Source organism: Anopheles arabiensis, chromosome 3 (genome assembly GCF_016920715.1).
Source record: "Anopheles arabiensis isolate DONGOLA chromosome 3, AaraD3, whole genome shotgun sequence".
NCBI classification, from domain to species: domain Eukaryota; kingdom Metazoa; phylum Arthropoda; class Insecta; order Diptera; family Culicidae; genus Anopheles; species Anopheles arabiensis.
In genome coordinates, this window is record NC_053518.1 from 27,751,352 (window position 1) to 27,766,246 (window position 14,895).

The 14,895-nt window shown below is 49.2% G+C and overlaps 2 protein-coding genes and 1 long non-coding RNA gene across 3 annotated transcripts; 1 reads left to right on the forward strand and 2 right to left on the reverse strand.

Moving 5' to 3' along the window:
• Positions 1 to 37: 37 nt before the first annotated feature.
• On the reverse strand, positions 38 to 9,881 carry LOC120899581 (vacuolar protein sorting-associated protein 41 homolog). The gene is made up of 14 exons (XM_040305583.1): positions 9,624 to 9,881; positions 9,394 to 9,531; positions 9,024 to 9,315; positions 8,746 to 8,944; positions 8,514 to 8,668; positions 8,229 to 8,418; positions 8,009 to 8,149; positions 5,442 to 5,912; positions 4,553 to 5,346; positions 4,336 to 4,467; positions 1,757 to 1,831; positions 1,150 to 1,339; positions 811 to 1,062; positions 38 to 732 (listed from the first exon to the last, which is right to left on the reverse strand). The coding sequence occupies exons 1-14, from the start codon at positions 9,633 to 9,635 to the stop codon at positions 150 to 152; spliced, it is 3,624 nt and encodes a 1,207-aa protein (XP_040161517.1). The 5' UTR covers positions 9,636 to 9,881; the 3' UTR covers positions 38 to 149.
• On the forward strand, positions 3,107 to 7,953 carry LOC120901636 (beta-1,3-galactosyltransferase 6). Its single transcript, XM_040309749.1, has 2 exons — positions 3,107 to 3,185; positions 6,008 to 7,953. The coding sequence occupies exon 2, from the start codon at positions 6,351 to 6,353 to the stop codon at positions 7,581 to 7,583; it is 1,233 nt and encodes a 410-aa protein (XP_040165683.1). The 5' UTR covers positions 3,107 to 3,185; positions 6,008 to 6,350; the 3' UTR covers positions 7,584 to 7,953.
• Positions 9,882 to 10,817: 936 nt separating the features above from the next.
• Positions 10,818 to 14,315, reverse strand: LOC120902686. The gene is made up of 2 exons (XR_005739463.1): positions 13,635 to 14,315; positions 10,818 to 13,576 (listed from the first exon to the last, which is right to left on the reverse strand). It is a non-coding gene; the product is annotated as an uncharacterized LOC120902686 (long non-coding RNA).
• Positions 14,316 to 14,895: the final 580 nt, after the last annotated feature.

The window sequence follows — 14,895 nt, forward strand, 5'->3', positions numbered from 1 at the left end:
AGAGGAAATGGTGGAAAGAGAATATCACAGCCCTTCGAACCTGCTACTACGGAGCGATACATTGTGAGGAATTTTTTATTACAATTAATCAAAACGGACAAACAAAACCACCACATGCACAACCACCGGGAACGGGACCAGCCAAACGCCTACTTGATGTAGCTGATCGCTTCCTCCACATCCAGCTTCGAGCCGAGATAGATGGGCGATCGCTGATGGATGGACGTCGGCATCACGTCCAGTATCTCCTTGCCCTTGGTCGCGTACGCTTTGCCGCCGGCCTGCGTCACCAGGTAAGCCATCGGGTTGCACTCGTACAGCAGGCGCAGCTTACCATTCTTGGCCGCAGCCGTCGCCGGATAGATGAAGATGCCACCGTACTTGATCGTACGGTGCACATCCGCCACCATGCTGCCCACGTACCGGGCGCCGTACGGTTTGCCCTTCGCCGGGTCCTTCTTGTCCTTCACGTAGTTCAGCACCGACTCGTCCCACGTGGACGCGTACCCCTCGTTGATGGAGTAAATGTTGCCCCGCTCCGGAATGCGCATGTTGTAATCGGTCAGCACAAACTCGCCGATCGAGGGATCGTACATGAAACCGTGCACCCCGTTGCCGAGGCTGATGACAATCATCGTGGCGGAGCCGTACAGTGCGTACCCGGCGGCCACAATCTTGTTGCCCGGTTGGAGTGCGTCCTGCTCCGAGGGGGTCGTGTTTTCCTTTACCTGTCTGACAAAAATTACAGCGTTGCAGCGTTATTGAAGATTCTTTCTGCATAATATATTAAACCGTTGCAGCACTACTCACTTGGTAATGGCGAAAATGGACCCAATCGACACGAGACAGTCGATGTTGGAGGAACCGTCCAGCGGATCGAACGACACCACGTACTTGCCCCGCTTGTCCGTCTCGATCTCGATCACGTTGTCGTTCTCCTCCGACACGAGCAGACAGGTGGCGTACGACGATTTCAGCATGTTGATGAAGATTTCGTTCGACAGCACGTCCAACTTTTTCACCTGCTCGCCCTGCACGTTCGTGTCGCCTGAGATTCCTTGCCTGCAAAAAAAAAAGATTTCAGGACAAATTAAATCGCTGCAGCACACATACACGGATTAGTTGGGTGTGTGCGGCGTTCATACTTACAGCTTAGCGATGCCCGCCTTCCGCACCGCCGAGCTGATAGCCTTGATCGCGGTCTGGATGCAGTTGAGCAGCTGGGACAGGTCGCCGGTCGCATGTTTGTACTTTTTCTGCTCCTGCAGCACGAAGCGCGTCAGCGTCATGCAGTTCGAGTCGAAGGCGGGTCCCTGCTGGGTCATGATTGCGACCGAAGCTAAATAGCCGACCGAAGCAATGGTGCATGATTAGTCGGAAAGTGTTTTCGGCGGAGTGGAAAGTAGAAAAGGCAAACGTGTGTGGTGGTGGAAATATTATCAGCATGATAACGATCGAGTGTAACGGGGACGTGTTTAGCGTTAGTGACGGGCAGAAACTAGGAAATCCTGTATGTAACATATGTATTTATATACAACGAAAAAGGGAAAGTGTGTTGCTGGTGGTGCTGGCGTTGGACACATATCTGTATGCAGGGGAGAGTGGGGGATGTGTTATCATGCAACTAGAAGCCATCATCATGCCTTTTGGTGGTTGAAATAGGAAGAACTTTGGTTGCAATTATCACTTGAAATCATTCCATCATTGGCAGGCTATACTACACAGAGACAGTGGTGCCCAGCACACGGTTACGTACGATTAGCCATTGCCGTTTCCCGTTGAACACTACTCCTCCCCGTTGCTATGGTATCGAATGAGAGGGACGCCCGGTCTGTGCACACCGTAAGTAGAAAACAAGATACCGTCGTTTATTTTGTGGCAGTAAAACCGCGCTTTGCGCTTTTCACGCTGGCAACGGACAGAGATGGACGGAGATGATGAGATTCCGCTAGGGAGGGCCCCCCATAATGATAGACGTTTATCAATGGAGGCTTTTGGGAAGGTTGATAAGGACAGTTTCTATGGCTTTGAGGAGTTTCGCGCTATGGTTTGCCGGTGGTACTGCTGCTGCTGCCAAGCCAACCAACGTAGCCAGCGTGTAAAGTTTGTTGCTTTCCTATCACTACAGCACAAGCACACACACACGCGCGGTTTTTCAGCTTAGGGGTCAAAGCGGGCGGTCAATGTCACCGGTGTGGTAGACACGGTAGACAACCCGACATGCCGTTTTTCTTGTCCGCGTTGTCATGCTTTTCGGCGGGGAGGGGAGAAGAGCTGTGCATGAAATTTGGTTGCGGCACCCCGAAGCGGCCTGCAAAACTGGTTGCTGCACAAGTAGGCGATGAAAACAGGAATCAAAAACCCCGTCTCGATTTGGCTTTTTGGGGGCGAATTTACGGGCAGGCGAGGGGTAACTGCTAAAAATATACCCAAACTCAACACCAAAACACGTAAGAGTGTTGTGTTATGTGCAACCGGGCAAGTGAAACCGGCAGCATGACACGTCGAAAAAGCCAACATAAACAACGCGCCGATACGGTTTGGGCGGGTGAAAGGTTAACCCCCCCCCCCCTCTGAACGCTATTGTTTTGCTATTGCTAGCTAATCCTACACTGATCATTGTACTTTTGGACGCTGCTAAAATCACTCTCAAATTACTCTCCGTTGATCGCAAATTCTTACCTGATTCTTAGTAGACCGGGAAAGAGTGTAGTCTAGTAGGCACGCTGCGCGATCGACGACCGAACGTTTAGCCACCTCGTGTGAAAGTGAACCGTTTTGCGTGGATGCTGTAAGCGTGACACCTGAAACAACACACCCAGCGTACTGTAGGGCCACCGCAAGACTGAACGACTCACTGGCAGGCAAGAAGGATCGTTACACAAACGACCGGCAGCAGCAGCACCACTACTACCACGAGCAACGGTAGGGCAAGATCGATGGTTACGTCCATCCCAGCGCTACCAAACAAGAAAACCGGCATGGCGCCACTCTCCCACTCTCTCTCGTGCGTTGCGTTGTACGTTACGCTCTAATCTGCGCACACGCTCTCTTTCTCTCGCGGGCGGCGCATTAGAAAGAAAATACATTGCGGGCACCTCAACACATGTGTAGGTGTGAGTACGACACGCAAGATAAGCTGCACATCGGTTGCCTGGGTACGGTTCGTGACGTGTTGGTGAAAGGTATGTTAGAATTCGCTCTCACTAATCTTATTAGATACACACCCGTAGTGTATTCTTATTGGAATATTGTTCACATTGTCAAGTAAGAAAAATCATTTAGCACGGTTTTCATGAAGCGAGCCTCCCTTATCGTGCACTTCTTGCCTCATTACGCATTATCACCTTCGCTCACTATCTCTTGACTTTCTTGATCGTCTATGCTTTTCTTGCTGCTACATATACATACACACACACACACCTCCGTTGCAGACGGAGGCCAAGCCTCCACTCTAAATGACCCTTCATGTGACGCACACTACCAACAAAAACATCATGTTGTTTACCACCGTTTAATCACCACCGAAATGCGGGCGAATGAATGTGTGTGTGTGAGAGAGAGCGAGAAAGGGAGAGATTGGTGATTGGTATTTGAAGTGGATCATAAACACGATTGTCCCCTTCTTCGCTTGGGAGGCCAATAGATAAGAGACAGTGGTTACGCAGAGACAACCATCGACAGATACAGACAAGCAGCAAGGCAGTGTGACCCCTGGTGCGGTTAGAAACAAACTTGGAAGTGCTTTTGATTACGCTGTTGTTAGGGATTGGCCAAAAGTGAGGGGCATTTTATTTTTAATTTACCCCCATTTATCTCTCAAATACCTTTTGCTTCTAATTTCTTTCACGCACACAATGTAGAGTACGCTAATGATTGCATATTTTGTTATATAGCTTTTTCGTCTTTATGGTGCTTTTGCAAATTTGTATTACATTCTGGCACACCGTTCATCCCCCCCGTTTTTTTTTTGTTTAGCAGCAGTACGATAGCGACAATATGTTGGAATTAATGATTATACTAAGGTTTGAAATTATTCTGTACACATCATGCTTCTCTTTTCTTTTTCTTTTTTGGTTTCGAACATAAATCATAAAAACAAAACAAATTTTCCAAGGCCCTATAATTTGAGTGAAATGGGAAAAAAGCGGTGGAGAACAAAAGATAAAATTCGAGTACAATGTAAAGTGGAAAACACCCTATTGGAAATTGTGATAATGTGTCGTTTGCAAACTTTCTGCTCCAATTGTTCGCTCCTTGCTAGTAGGCACATAAATCATACACTTGCGCATGCACACACGAAATTCCCCCCCAAAAACAAAAACCAGATCCCCTAAAATGTCCCGGTGCTTCCTAGCTTTTTCGTGTTACAAACTATGCAAATGTCCAGATTGTATTTGTCCAGCAGGCAGGGCTCGTGGAAGTAGTGCCTGCAGTTAAACATCACGATGTCCGTTTTCATGTTATCTGCAATTGGGAGAGATTACAAACATTTCCACATTATTACCCATCCTGCATTTGCTGCACCTCATTCCTTCCCCCAAGGCCTTACCCTTCACGATAATATCCCGCCGGCACACGCCACACACGTGGTCGGGCGTCACGCACAGCGCACCCTGCTGCACCCGCACCAGCCGCTCGTGCATGTCGAAGTAGTCCGCGCCCAGTATCTGGTTGCAGCCCTCCTGTATCGACACCTGCAGGCTGTACCCGCACAGCATCTTGATGATCGACTCCTTCAGCCCCTCGATGTCCTGGCCGGGCTTGATCTTGTCCACCAGCAGCTCCGGATTGATAAACCCGGCAATACTGTTCAGCAGCTTCGTCATCACGTGCGGCTTGTCGACCGACTCGTTGATCAGATCGTTCCACAGGTCCATGTCGTCGTGCTCTTTGCAAAAGTCGATCGCCATCGGCACGTCCTGCAGGTTGTGCATGATGATGGTCAGGGCCTCCCGCGTGCTGCCCATCTTGTCGAGCAGATACACCATCTCCGGGTAAAACTTGAGCCCCTGGCAGATGTCGTACGCCTCCTGGATGGGGTAGCTGTTCGAGCGCTTCAGAAACGAGAGCAGCTTGTCCGGCTCGTACCGCGCGTACAGGTTCACCAGCCGCCAGTGGAACTTTTCGTTGCTGGTTACCTTGTCGTACGCGTCCAGGTAGCGGTACAGGTACTGCTCGCAGTGTTCCAGCTCGCGCACCACATCCTCGGCGGGGATTTTGTCCTTCAGCAGCATCGCGATCGCCCGCTCGCTGTCCAGCTCGATCAGCTGCACGATGCAATCCTTCACCATGCCGTACAGCTCGTACGTGGTGATCAGCTCGAACACGTCCTTGTGCTGCAATCTGTATGGGGAGTTTTGTGGAGTGGGAAAATGCGGGGTCAAACCATTTAGAACCAATAGTCAAGTTTTATGCCCACACAAAGCCCCGCCACTTACTTCAGATACATGGTCAGTGCACGGTCAAACTCCTTCTCGTGCGTGTACAGTATCGCCAGCGCTTCGAGCAGAATGTTTGCATCCTTCTTGTTGAAATGGTCGTTGACGGCGTTGATTACCGCTTTCGTGTTGTACAGGCGCGGCGGCCAATCCTTCACCAGCTGCAGGAACCCGCTCGGATCGAGCTGCAGATACTCGTACAGCACCATCTCGTACACGTGCGGGTTCAGCTTGCACGCGTCCGTGATGGGAATGTAGCTGCTGACGGAGCGCAGCTGCTTCACCTTCACGAACTTGTACACCTCCTCCTCCCACAGCTGCTTGTCGGTGCCGAACACGCGCTGGCAGAGCCGGGCCGCCTCGTCAAAGTGCTGCAGGGAGAGCAGATGGTCCAGGTAGAGCCGGGCGACGGTAATTAGCGAGTATTTGCCGCCGTGCGTTGCTATCACATCCATCGCTTGTTCGAATTTGCTGCACAGGAATAGAATAGAACAATCGATTAGAAATTAGTTCAACGGTAGTTTTCGCGTATTTTAAATCTTTTGAAATGTTTCACCCCCGTACAGCGCTGCATCGGATGAAATATTTCACCTCTACACCTGTTTGCCAATCAGCTGGCACGCACACTACGAAAGCGCGCAGTGCGGGTTTGACAGCAGGCGTACCTGTCACAGCGTGCGACAGAATATCCCACAAGAAAGCAAAACACACACACCAAACAGTTCGAAAACGCATCACACACCAAAATGCAGCTATTTTACAGCCGCGGCTAGTGTTTTGTAAGTGGCGCACAGTTCCTCATGAAGCATTTTCAATCGTTGCTGTTCAATCGGGGCAACCAATAACATCATTTTACGTGAGTGAAACAAACTACGCCTGACTCACGGCCGCCCGTCCTCGGCGTCGCGGATGCCGTCACTGCGTCGCACAATGGCTCTCACGCGGTACCATCTACACAAGCGAAACTGTGTCGGCATCTTTCCCCTTCTGTGTGCCTTCCTGTGTGGCGTGCTGCTCACGGCACTGATTGCCAACACCAGCCCAACCTGCAGCCCGACCGGGCGCGTGTACGATCCGGAAAATTCCTACTTCCTCATACTGCTGATCGTGACCGCGCCCGAAAACTTCGAGCGCCGCAGCACGATCCGCGAGACGTACCTGAACCTGCGGCCGCGCATGATCAACGAAAGCTACCAGGAGGAGCTGATCCACATTCCGCCGCTCAACGAGCGGGGCCACGTGCAGCTCGAGTCGGTCGCAACGCAGCGCCAGCTGCTGGGCAACTATCGGGCCTGGCAGCAGAAGCCGATCAAAAACATCAAGGTGATTAACTTCAAGATCAAGCCGCTGTTTGCGATCGGGATGTACGGGCAGCCGAAAAACGTGCGCCGTGCCATCTACGAGGAGCAGCGCGTGTTCGGGGACATTCTCGAGCTGGAGCAGCTGCAGGATTCGTACGCGAACCTGACGGCCAAGGTGCTTTACAGCATGCGGAAGATTGATGAGAAGTATGACTTCAAGTATCTGGCCAAGCTGGACGACGACACGTACGTGAAGCTCGACCTGCTCGCGGAAGATTTGCTCAGCTACTACGAAAAGCTGCACCAGGTACAGCAGCAGCAGCAGCAGCAGAAGACCGATAACCACCCGAACAACAACAACCACCACAAGAGCGCTCCACTGCTGGAGCTGTATTGGGGCTACTTCCGTGGGGCAGCCACGATTCAAAAGCACGGCGTGTGGCAGGAGACCGACTACACGCTGTGCGATCGGTACGGACCGTACGCGTTGGGCGGTGGGTACGTGCTGTCCAAGGGGCTGGTGTCGTACATCGCCACGTACGCCGAGCAGCTGTCGCTGTACAAGAGCGAGGACATTGCGGTCGGCACGTGGCTCGCACCGTTCCGCAACATTCACCGCCGGCACGACGTGCGGTTCGACACGGCGTGGAAAGCGCGCGCCTGCAAGGACTACCACATGCTGCTACACAAGCGTACCGCGCGGCACATGCGCGACCTTTACGCCGGGGAGCTGTGCACGCACGAGGAGGACCAGCCCGACGGCAAACCGGCCGCACTACCGAAGGAGTATTTCTACGACTGGACGCAGCCGCCGAGCTCCTGCTGCAAGACGGCAGTATAGGGTCGCCGATGGCCATGGCACCAGCACACAGACGAGACGAAGTAAGATAGTAATGCACTGCAAAGGCGTTTGCATTGTGATGAGCGGGGTTTTGTACATAACAAACACACGCGAAGAGGGAGCATTTTGAGTTGAAGTGTGTTTGGAGGCAGTAAATCTCTCATTTACAAGGCAAGGCTGCCGGTCACACTTAGTATGTAAGCATTACACACAAAAACACACACACAACAAAACCGACCAGCTGAGGCAGCATCTCACCATTAGCATTAGCGGGAGACACGATTTAACAGTAAAATCGACAAATCACATCGGCAGCAGTTTGCGCACGAACCAGTTGACTTAAAGCGAAATAAATTATTTGTACTAAAAAAAAGCCCCCCTATACCTTTCCTTCCTTCGAATAAAAAGGGGAAAATGCAACTTACCCGTGCTCTATCAGCCACTGGACACGATCGTCCGTTTCGTACAGGTTGGCCACCACGACATCCTTTGGCGACACGATAAAATACTGGTTTTCGTCGATCAGACAGTCCAGATGATAGTCGTCACACTTGTACTCCTCGTAGCTGTCGCGAAAGGAAGGGCAGGCGAAAAAAGAGCGTGTAAAAAACGAGCTTCCGGGCACCCGGCCGAATCCTTACTTACCCTCGCATCGATAAGCTGTCGGTGCAAATTTCAATGTAATCACTCGCGTTGTACTGCAGCACGCACAGGATCGGCCGCAGGGCTTTGTTCGTTTCGGAGTCGCGCTCCTTCGCATACCCCAGCACGACCAGCTGGTTCGTTTCCAGCGGCGCGATGCCACAGATGAAAAAGTCCGTCTGGAATGTGGACACTTCAGTCGGGAGCGGGGAAGAAGAGAACGATAGGAAGTTAATAAATACATCACAGCAAGCCATGTGTCGGCACACTGTGTGGGTCACGGCTTACTCGGATCGACGATGTGCACGGGAAGGTTTCTGGTGGACACTTCGACGGCGTTTCGCTTTCGTATCACACATATTCGCACCGTGTCGACCCATCCGATCAGCAGCGTCGTTGCGTTGGACCAGTTTAGATTACATCGGTAGTCGGTTAGTTTTCCTCTGCGGCAAAAAAAAAAAACAAATTAAAGGATTTTCATTAAAGTAGTTCTTCTTTGTGGGAGACGACTTCCGCTTACTCTTTCGGCTCTTCCCATTGGATGAATCCTAGTGAGCATTTTTCGTTCAGATCGTACACGTGAATGCCAAGCGAGCTAGCCCACGCGACAAACTGTCCGTTCCATTTGATCGCCGTCACCTGACCCTCCGAGTCGCTCAGGATGGTTGACTTTAAGCCCTTCAGGAACGTTTTCTCGTACATTACCAATTTGTTATCGCCTGTCGGCAGGAAAAAGGAGTGAACTCGTATTAATTACACTATTACGCGATATCTTCCACACCCCCAAACGGTGGTTACCTATGATGAATCTTTTGCCCGACCCGGACCGATTGTGGTTCGGGTCCAGCTCGACCGCCTTGATAATTTTGCCCGTCGAAAGCACCTGATTGTTTTCGTCCGTGTACAAGCCGCTAATGATAACCTTCCCATCGTCCGAGCAGGTCGCGATCTGTTCGCCCCGACTGTCGACGGAAATGCGGTTCACGGACAGGATGTGCGCATTCTCCTTCCGGTTGATGACCGTGTGCACACAGTTGCCCTGATGGTCCAGCATATGTATCCGGCCCCAGTGTGTTCCTAGGCAGAGAAACTATAAAACCATCATAGCGGTGGTTGTATTAGGTGTTTCGCCGATTCCGATTTCGCCCGATTGCCGCGGAACACCTACCCGCGGATGTACCGCAATGCAACTGATCGCTTCCTCGCTGAGAATGTTCTTGATGTCGTTCGAGAGGCGAACGTACTTCAGCTTCGGTTCCACATCGTCCTCGGTCAGGCTGCAGGACTCTGCCGACTCCGGATCGTGCTGGTGGGAAGGATGAGCACAATTTCGGGAATTATCTTATTTTGTGTGGAGGAATGGGATAGAGTTTTTGCTTGCGCATTCAGTTGCTTTACCGAATCAACCATCGTCCTCCGTTTTACAGTGGGCAAACTCCTATGGTCATCTGATAGGGCGAGTTGCCTGTTTTGCTTTTTTTACCTATCGGACACCGTTGGCACACACACACACACACACACACACACCACACAAAGCAAAAGGCTTCCCTGGAACCGAATGGGCGGTGGGAGTCAATCCGGAGTGCACGTAAAACAATGAGTAAGAAAGTTTTGCCCAAAAGCAAAATAGAATCCCTTTTGCACTGCACTGACAGCTGGTAAGATGTTTATTTTGATTGTATCTGGACAGTGGTCAGCGACATAGAACTGCGACTGAAACATGCGTGACAATATATAAAACAATTACTGTTATATTTTTGAGAAACAAAAGAGTTAAATTAAACTTAATCGTTAAACAGGTGCGATTCTTTGATTTTAACATGCACTTAAAGAGCTTTTCAATTCAGAAAGTGAATGTTGTTGTTAAAATTTCATTGGGAGTGTGCACACTGCGAACTTAATTTTGTGAAACGGCAAAACAATTTTTCGTGAAATATTTCATAAATTGAAATATTCGCCGTTGGTGGTTTGTGTCTATGGTTATGCTAGGTACATGTACTCCTCGATATACGCTGTTAATGCGGACCGGAGGCAATACCGTATCTAGAAATTTATCGTGAGTCGAATTTCGAGATTTTCTGTGCAATTAAAACGCATTTTCGTGTAATTTTCCTTGTAGTCGTAGGTTTTAGCCACTATTTTTTTTATCTGATTCCAATCAAAGATTACAATTTAAATATATTCTCTAAATTCAAGTTTCACGGAAAAAAAAAATCATATCCAGGAATGAGGAATATAAAACTAGGCTTGAAGCATTATTTTAATTTGGTAGCTATGTTATTTTAAAAGTAATTTTACAGTTGATCTTTCTGTATCCTCCAGCACTCGTGGCGACTTAATTCTTCTTCTTCTTCTATGGCTCAACAACCGTTGTCGGTCAAGGCCTGCCTGTACCCACTTGTGGGCTTGGCTTTCAGTGACTAATTGGTTCCCCCCCCCCCCCATAGCAGGATAGTCAGTCCTACGTATGGCGGCACGGTCTATTTGGGGATTGAACCCATGACGGGCATGTTGTTAAGTCGTACGAGTTGACGACTGTACTATATAGACCATTAAAACACTAAAACATTTTAAATTAAAACACCGACTTAATAAAATACATGAAAGTTGCACTTATTTTATTTGTTTTACTAGTTTAAAAACCGGTGATATTCCAGGCTTCAGAATGTGTCGTAAGAAACGAATGTTTGTAAATTATTTCCTACAAATTACCAATCTACAGGCTTCATGCATGCTAAGGGAGGCTCTAATTTCCAGATGAAAGTATCAATAATAAACGGCATTTTATTTGAAGCAAATGGGATGAAATCAATCATTCCATCCCATACAGCGCGTCGTTACAGATTTATTTGCGTTATCAAGCGTCTTTTTTTTGTCCTGTGCCCTACACTGAACCGCTCCCTGAACTGCAATTATCGGATGGTAGTCCCCCAAAATTGCACCTTTATCGCACTAAAAGTAGACTCCTCCAAAAAAAGAAGCAATAAAAAGAGCGAGGCGTCCCGTCAACGAATCCAGCGCTGATAAGCCAAAAACAGCACGGCAAGTACACACATCGAGCGAAGAGGAAGGAGGAGATAGAGCCACTGGTAACCCTGGGTAAGATGCGTTGGTTACTATACCGTTGCTAAGGTCAAGTCCGTTGGCGAGGACGCATCGGACATAAGGTACGACGTTCGAGAGAGAGAGTGTGTGTATGTGTTTGTATGCTCGAGTTGCGAGCTACTTTAATTACTACGTCTGCTCGATGGAGACGGCTGGTAACTTTAACTGCTGCTGCCGCTGCTGCTGCTGCTGTGGACTAACGCGACAGACCAGGAAGAACATCAACAACATATCAGTATACCACCACCACTATCACCGTCATACTTCGGTATGGTGTGATAGCTTGCAGCAACAGCTGATTCTGCTTGGCCGGCGCGTCACGCCGACTACAGATGATCACCGGACTCCACTCCAATTTCGGCGCATCTCATCGTAGGGACAATGTTGTTTTTTTCTCGTTTTGCTTTTTGCTACCGCCTGTTCTTAAAGCCGTTGATTAACATGATAATAATGGTACAAACACACACACACTCACACACCCCATCGTACGATGTGCAGCACAATTGACTGCGTGGCCAGCAGTCGAGCTAATCCAATGCCATTTAACGGCCACAGTGGCAAGTGGACGTTCGGGATGGAATATGCAGTGGTATTGAAAGGAAGTTAGATTTCGGGAAGTCCCCTCTTCGGGACACATAACATATTGAATATTAAATTTGCCGATTGATTTGAAATTCACTAACCACCTCATTCATGTTTAAACATCCTCAGTCGCTGACGTCAAATCGTGGTATTCGCTTAGCAGTGAACTTTGCATATGGATTCATCCCCCAACCGTCCTTCCTTTCGCGCCTTTTACGTAGATTGCACTCATCTCTTCTACCCCCATGCACACAGGGAAACATGCAGGAAAGTTTTCCAAACACATTCCCGCCAGTGACGTACACGGATCGACGACGGGCGTAGCATGCTTTGCGGTGAAAAAAAAAATGGTAAACATAATAATGTTTCTCATCCCACAACCCTCGGGGACGCACTAAAGTCACATTGAGACTCGCAGGCCACCGTACAAACGCGAGATCGTCGAGCTTCGCCGCCGATCGTCGAAACAGCTGATAACGGGGTTGTTGTAGTTGTTTTTCTTTTCCGTTACGGGATCATGCCTTTAACCTTCGCCGTGCAACGCTGCCGGGCATCATCTCTGGAGGAGGTTTCCTTTTTGTTACAATTACATAAGGCTTGGAATTGAATTGAGCAAGACACGAACCGGGCACGCTCATGCGAATGATCGGCTGTTCCGAATAAGCACGGGCGAGAGTGATATTCGCGTGGCTTTTTGAATTATCGGCAGGATGATGAAAGATGGTGAGTAGGGTTCTTAATTCAAGCACAACATTTTACAAACAAACAAGTTTTAAGGCCTTCGAGACTGTCCGTCGATGTCCAGGTACCAACTCTTGGCAGAGAGATGCACGCCACCTATCAGGATCTCGAGATCCTCTTGATTTTGCGTCGTTGCGGGATGTCGAGTTTTAGATATTTTCCAATTCCAGAGATTTGCCAGGCAACGTCTACTAAGATCCTGAGTCGATGTTGGATGTTTGTATACTTCAATCATTGAATTCTAGTGACAGTGTATGTGCTTCAGTTAATGCCAGACTCAAGCCTCAGTCTGTAGGACGCTTGTCCTGTTTCGCACTGTGTGAAGAGGTGCGCTGTGAGCTTGGGGAGCAGGATCAGGTGAAACAGGTGCAGTAGGAATTAGTTTGAAGCCGAGCACGGAGAGTTGTAACTTTAGATAATGCTGTTTTCTGAACATCAGCATCAACTTCGCATCTTGAGGCCAGTCTGGTGGTACAGTCTGGCTGTAGGAATTAGTTTGAAGCCAAGCACGGAGAGTTGTAACCTTGTATAATGCTGTTTTCTCAAGATCAGCATCAACTTCGCATCTTGAGGCTAGTCTGGTGGTACAGTCGTCAACTCATATGACTTAACAACATGCCCTTCATGGATTCAAGCCCCGAATAGATCGTGCCCCCATACGTGTAGAATTGACTATCCTGCTATGATACCATTAAAGTCACTGAAAGCCAAGCCCACTTCACTATTTATTGGGTACTGGTAGGCCTTGACCGACATGGTTGTTGTACAAAAGAAGAAGTTTGCATCTTAGCCATGTTAGCACAACAAGCTGTATTTTCTGGAATTCTTCTAGGTCCGTCAACCTTTCATTCAATCCCTCAACTTCAATATTTCTGTAAGACTTCAACGACAATTCTGCTATCCATCTGTGTGTGAGCAACCTTCTAGAAAGTTCAAATGAAAGTTATTATTAAATGAATTGCATGCAAAACCTTAACATACAGTTTACGCGTGAAAATTCTGCAACGGTACCCCGCCGCATGTACTCGCCAGTAAGCGCGACATTGAACTTGAAAGTGTCCGTAAGTTCTCCGTCTCTTTCTTTGCGCACCCTTTTCCCACGGAGCCCAACAAAACGAGAGACGTTTGTTTGCTCTCTTTCTCTCTCCCTCTCCTACACTTAAACTCTCCAACTGTCCAACTTGCACACCGGCTAGATACACCTGGCCTACTACCACGAAACAATCACGTTGTTTGTAACAAAAAATGCTGCTTTTCTTACTTTTCTACGCTTTTTCTCTTCTTGTTCGAAAAAACAAACATTTTAAAGTTGTGAAAAATTCGTTAACTCAAAAACCTGCAAAAACCCTGATTTCATCCGAGGGCCGGGAATGATTTCCTAGGTGGTCTGGAGGGGCTTGGGGACGCAGGGCGCACCCTTTCACGCCTGTTGCTATTTCATCTTTGCGTCTTTTTCGCGTCAATCATATGATTTCCTTTGGCACACAGAGAGAGGGAGAGAGAGCGGGGGCAATTGTAGCCCCGTCGCCATGCGGGGAAGCCATCCGATACATAACCTACAGCAAGAGGAAAAGAAGCACGCAGCACCAGAAGCACACAGTTCCAGACACAAAAGAGCGGATCGTTCTGCCCTGGAGTACTCTCTCGAACCGTCCTCACTCTCTTTCTGGCTCGAGACCCGGTTTCGGTTGAGTCATGCGTGCTAGTGTGCGAATATCGCGCGCATATATTCACAAAACCAACCTACCTTCCGATTGGATATCGGGCAGTGGTCTGACATCAGGCGGCGTCTTTCCCATGCCTCCCCGTTCCTTTGCCACCACCACACAGCCGGCTCCGGTGCTGCTCCACCTGGGCGACCGGAGACCAAGCGTCAATCATCCCCGGTGCACGTCGGTCCACAAAGCTAAGGGGAGTTTGTGGAGGAGCCACCTTCACTACGTCATTTGCCAAGCAACTGTTTCTGCTGGTTTACACACGAACACCGGTTCAGTATCGTGTACTCTCTTCTCTTTCGCACTTACACACATTGCCTACCATGGCCGGTGGTGGTGAATTGCATTTGGGCGAAAGTTTTGCAAAACACGGGGTTTGGCGGAAAGGGATTGGACACACGAAAGCCCTTCAACTCCTGATATGGCCGAGTGTCCCGGCTAGTAGCGTCATTTTCGGCCGCGGGTCGCCGGTAGAATGTCACCGCTATATGTACGTTGTTCGAGCGTGTGTGGCCTGCTGCTATGTA

What these genes read in the sequence shown, in the direction of transcription:
- LOC120901636 (XM_040309749.1), top strand. Translation starts at nt 6,351, where the DNA reads ATGCCGTCACTGCGTCGCACAATGGCTCTCACGCGGTACCATCTACAC.
- LOC120899581 (XM_040305583.1), bottom strand. An exon ending in GCACTGACCATGTATCTGAA is followed by an intron (nt 5,347 to 5,441) that starts GTAAGTGGCGGG and finishes CTCCCCATACAG; the next exon opens with ATTGCAGCACAAGGACGTGT. An exon ending in TCCATTTTCGCCATTACCAA is followed by an intron (nt 733 to 810) that starts GTGAGTAGTGCT and finishes AATTTTTGTCAG; the next exon opens with ACAGGTAAAGGAAAACACGA.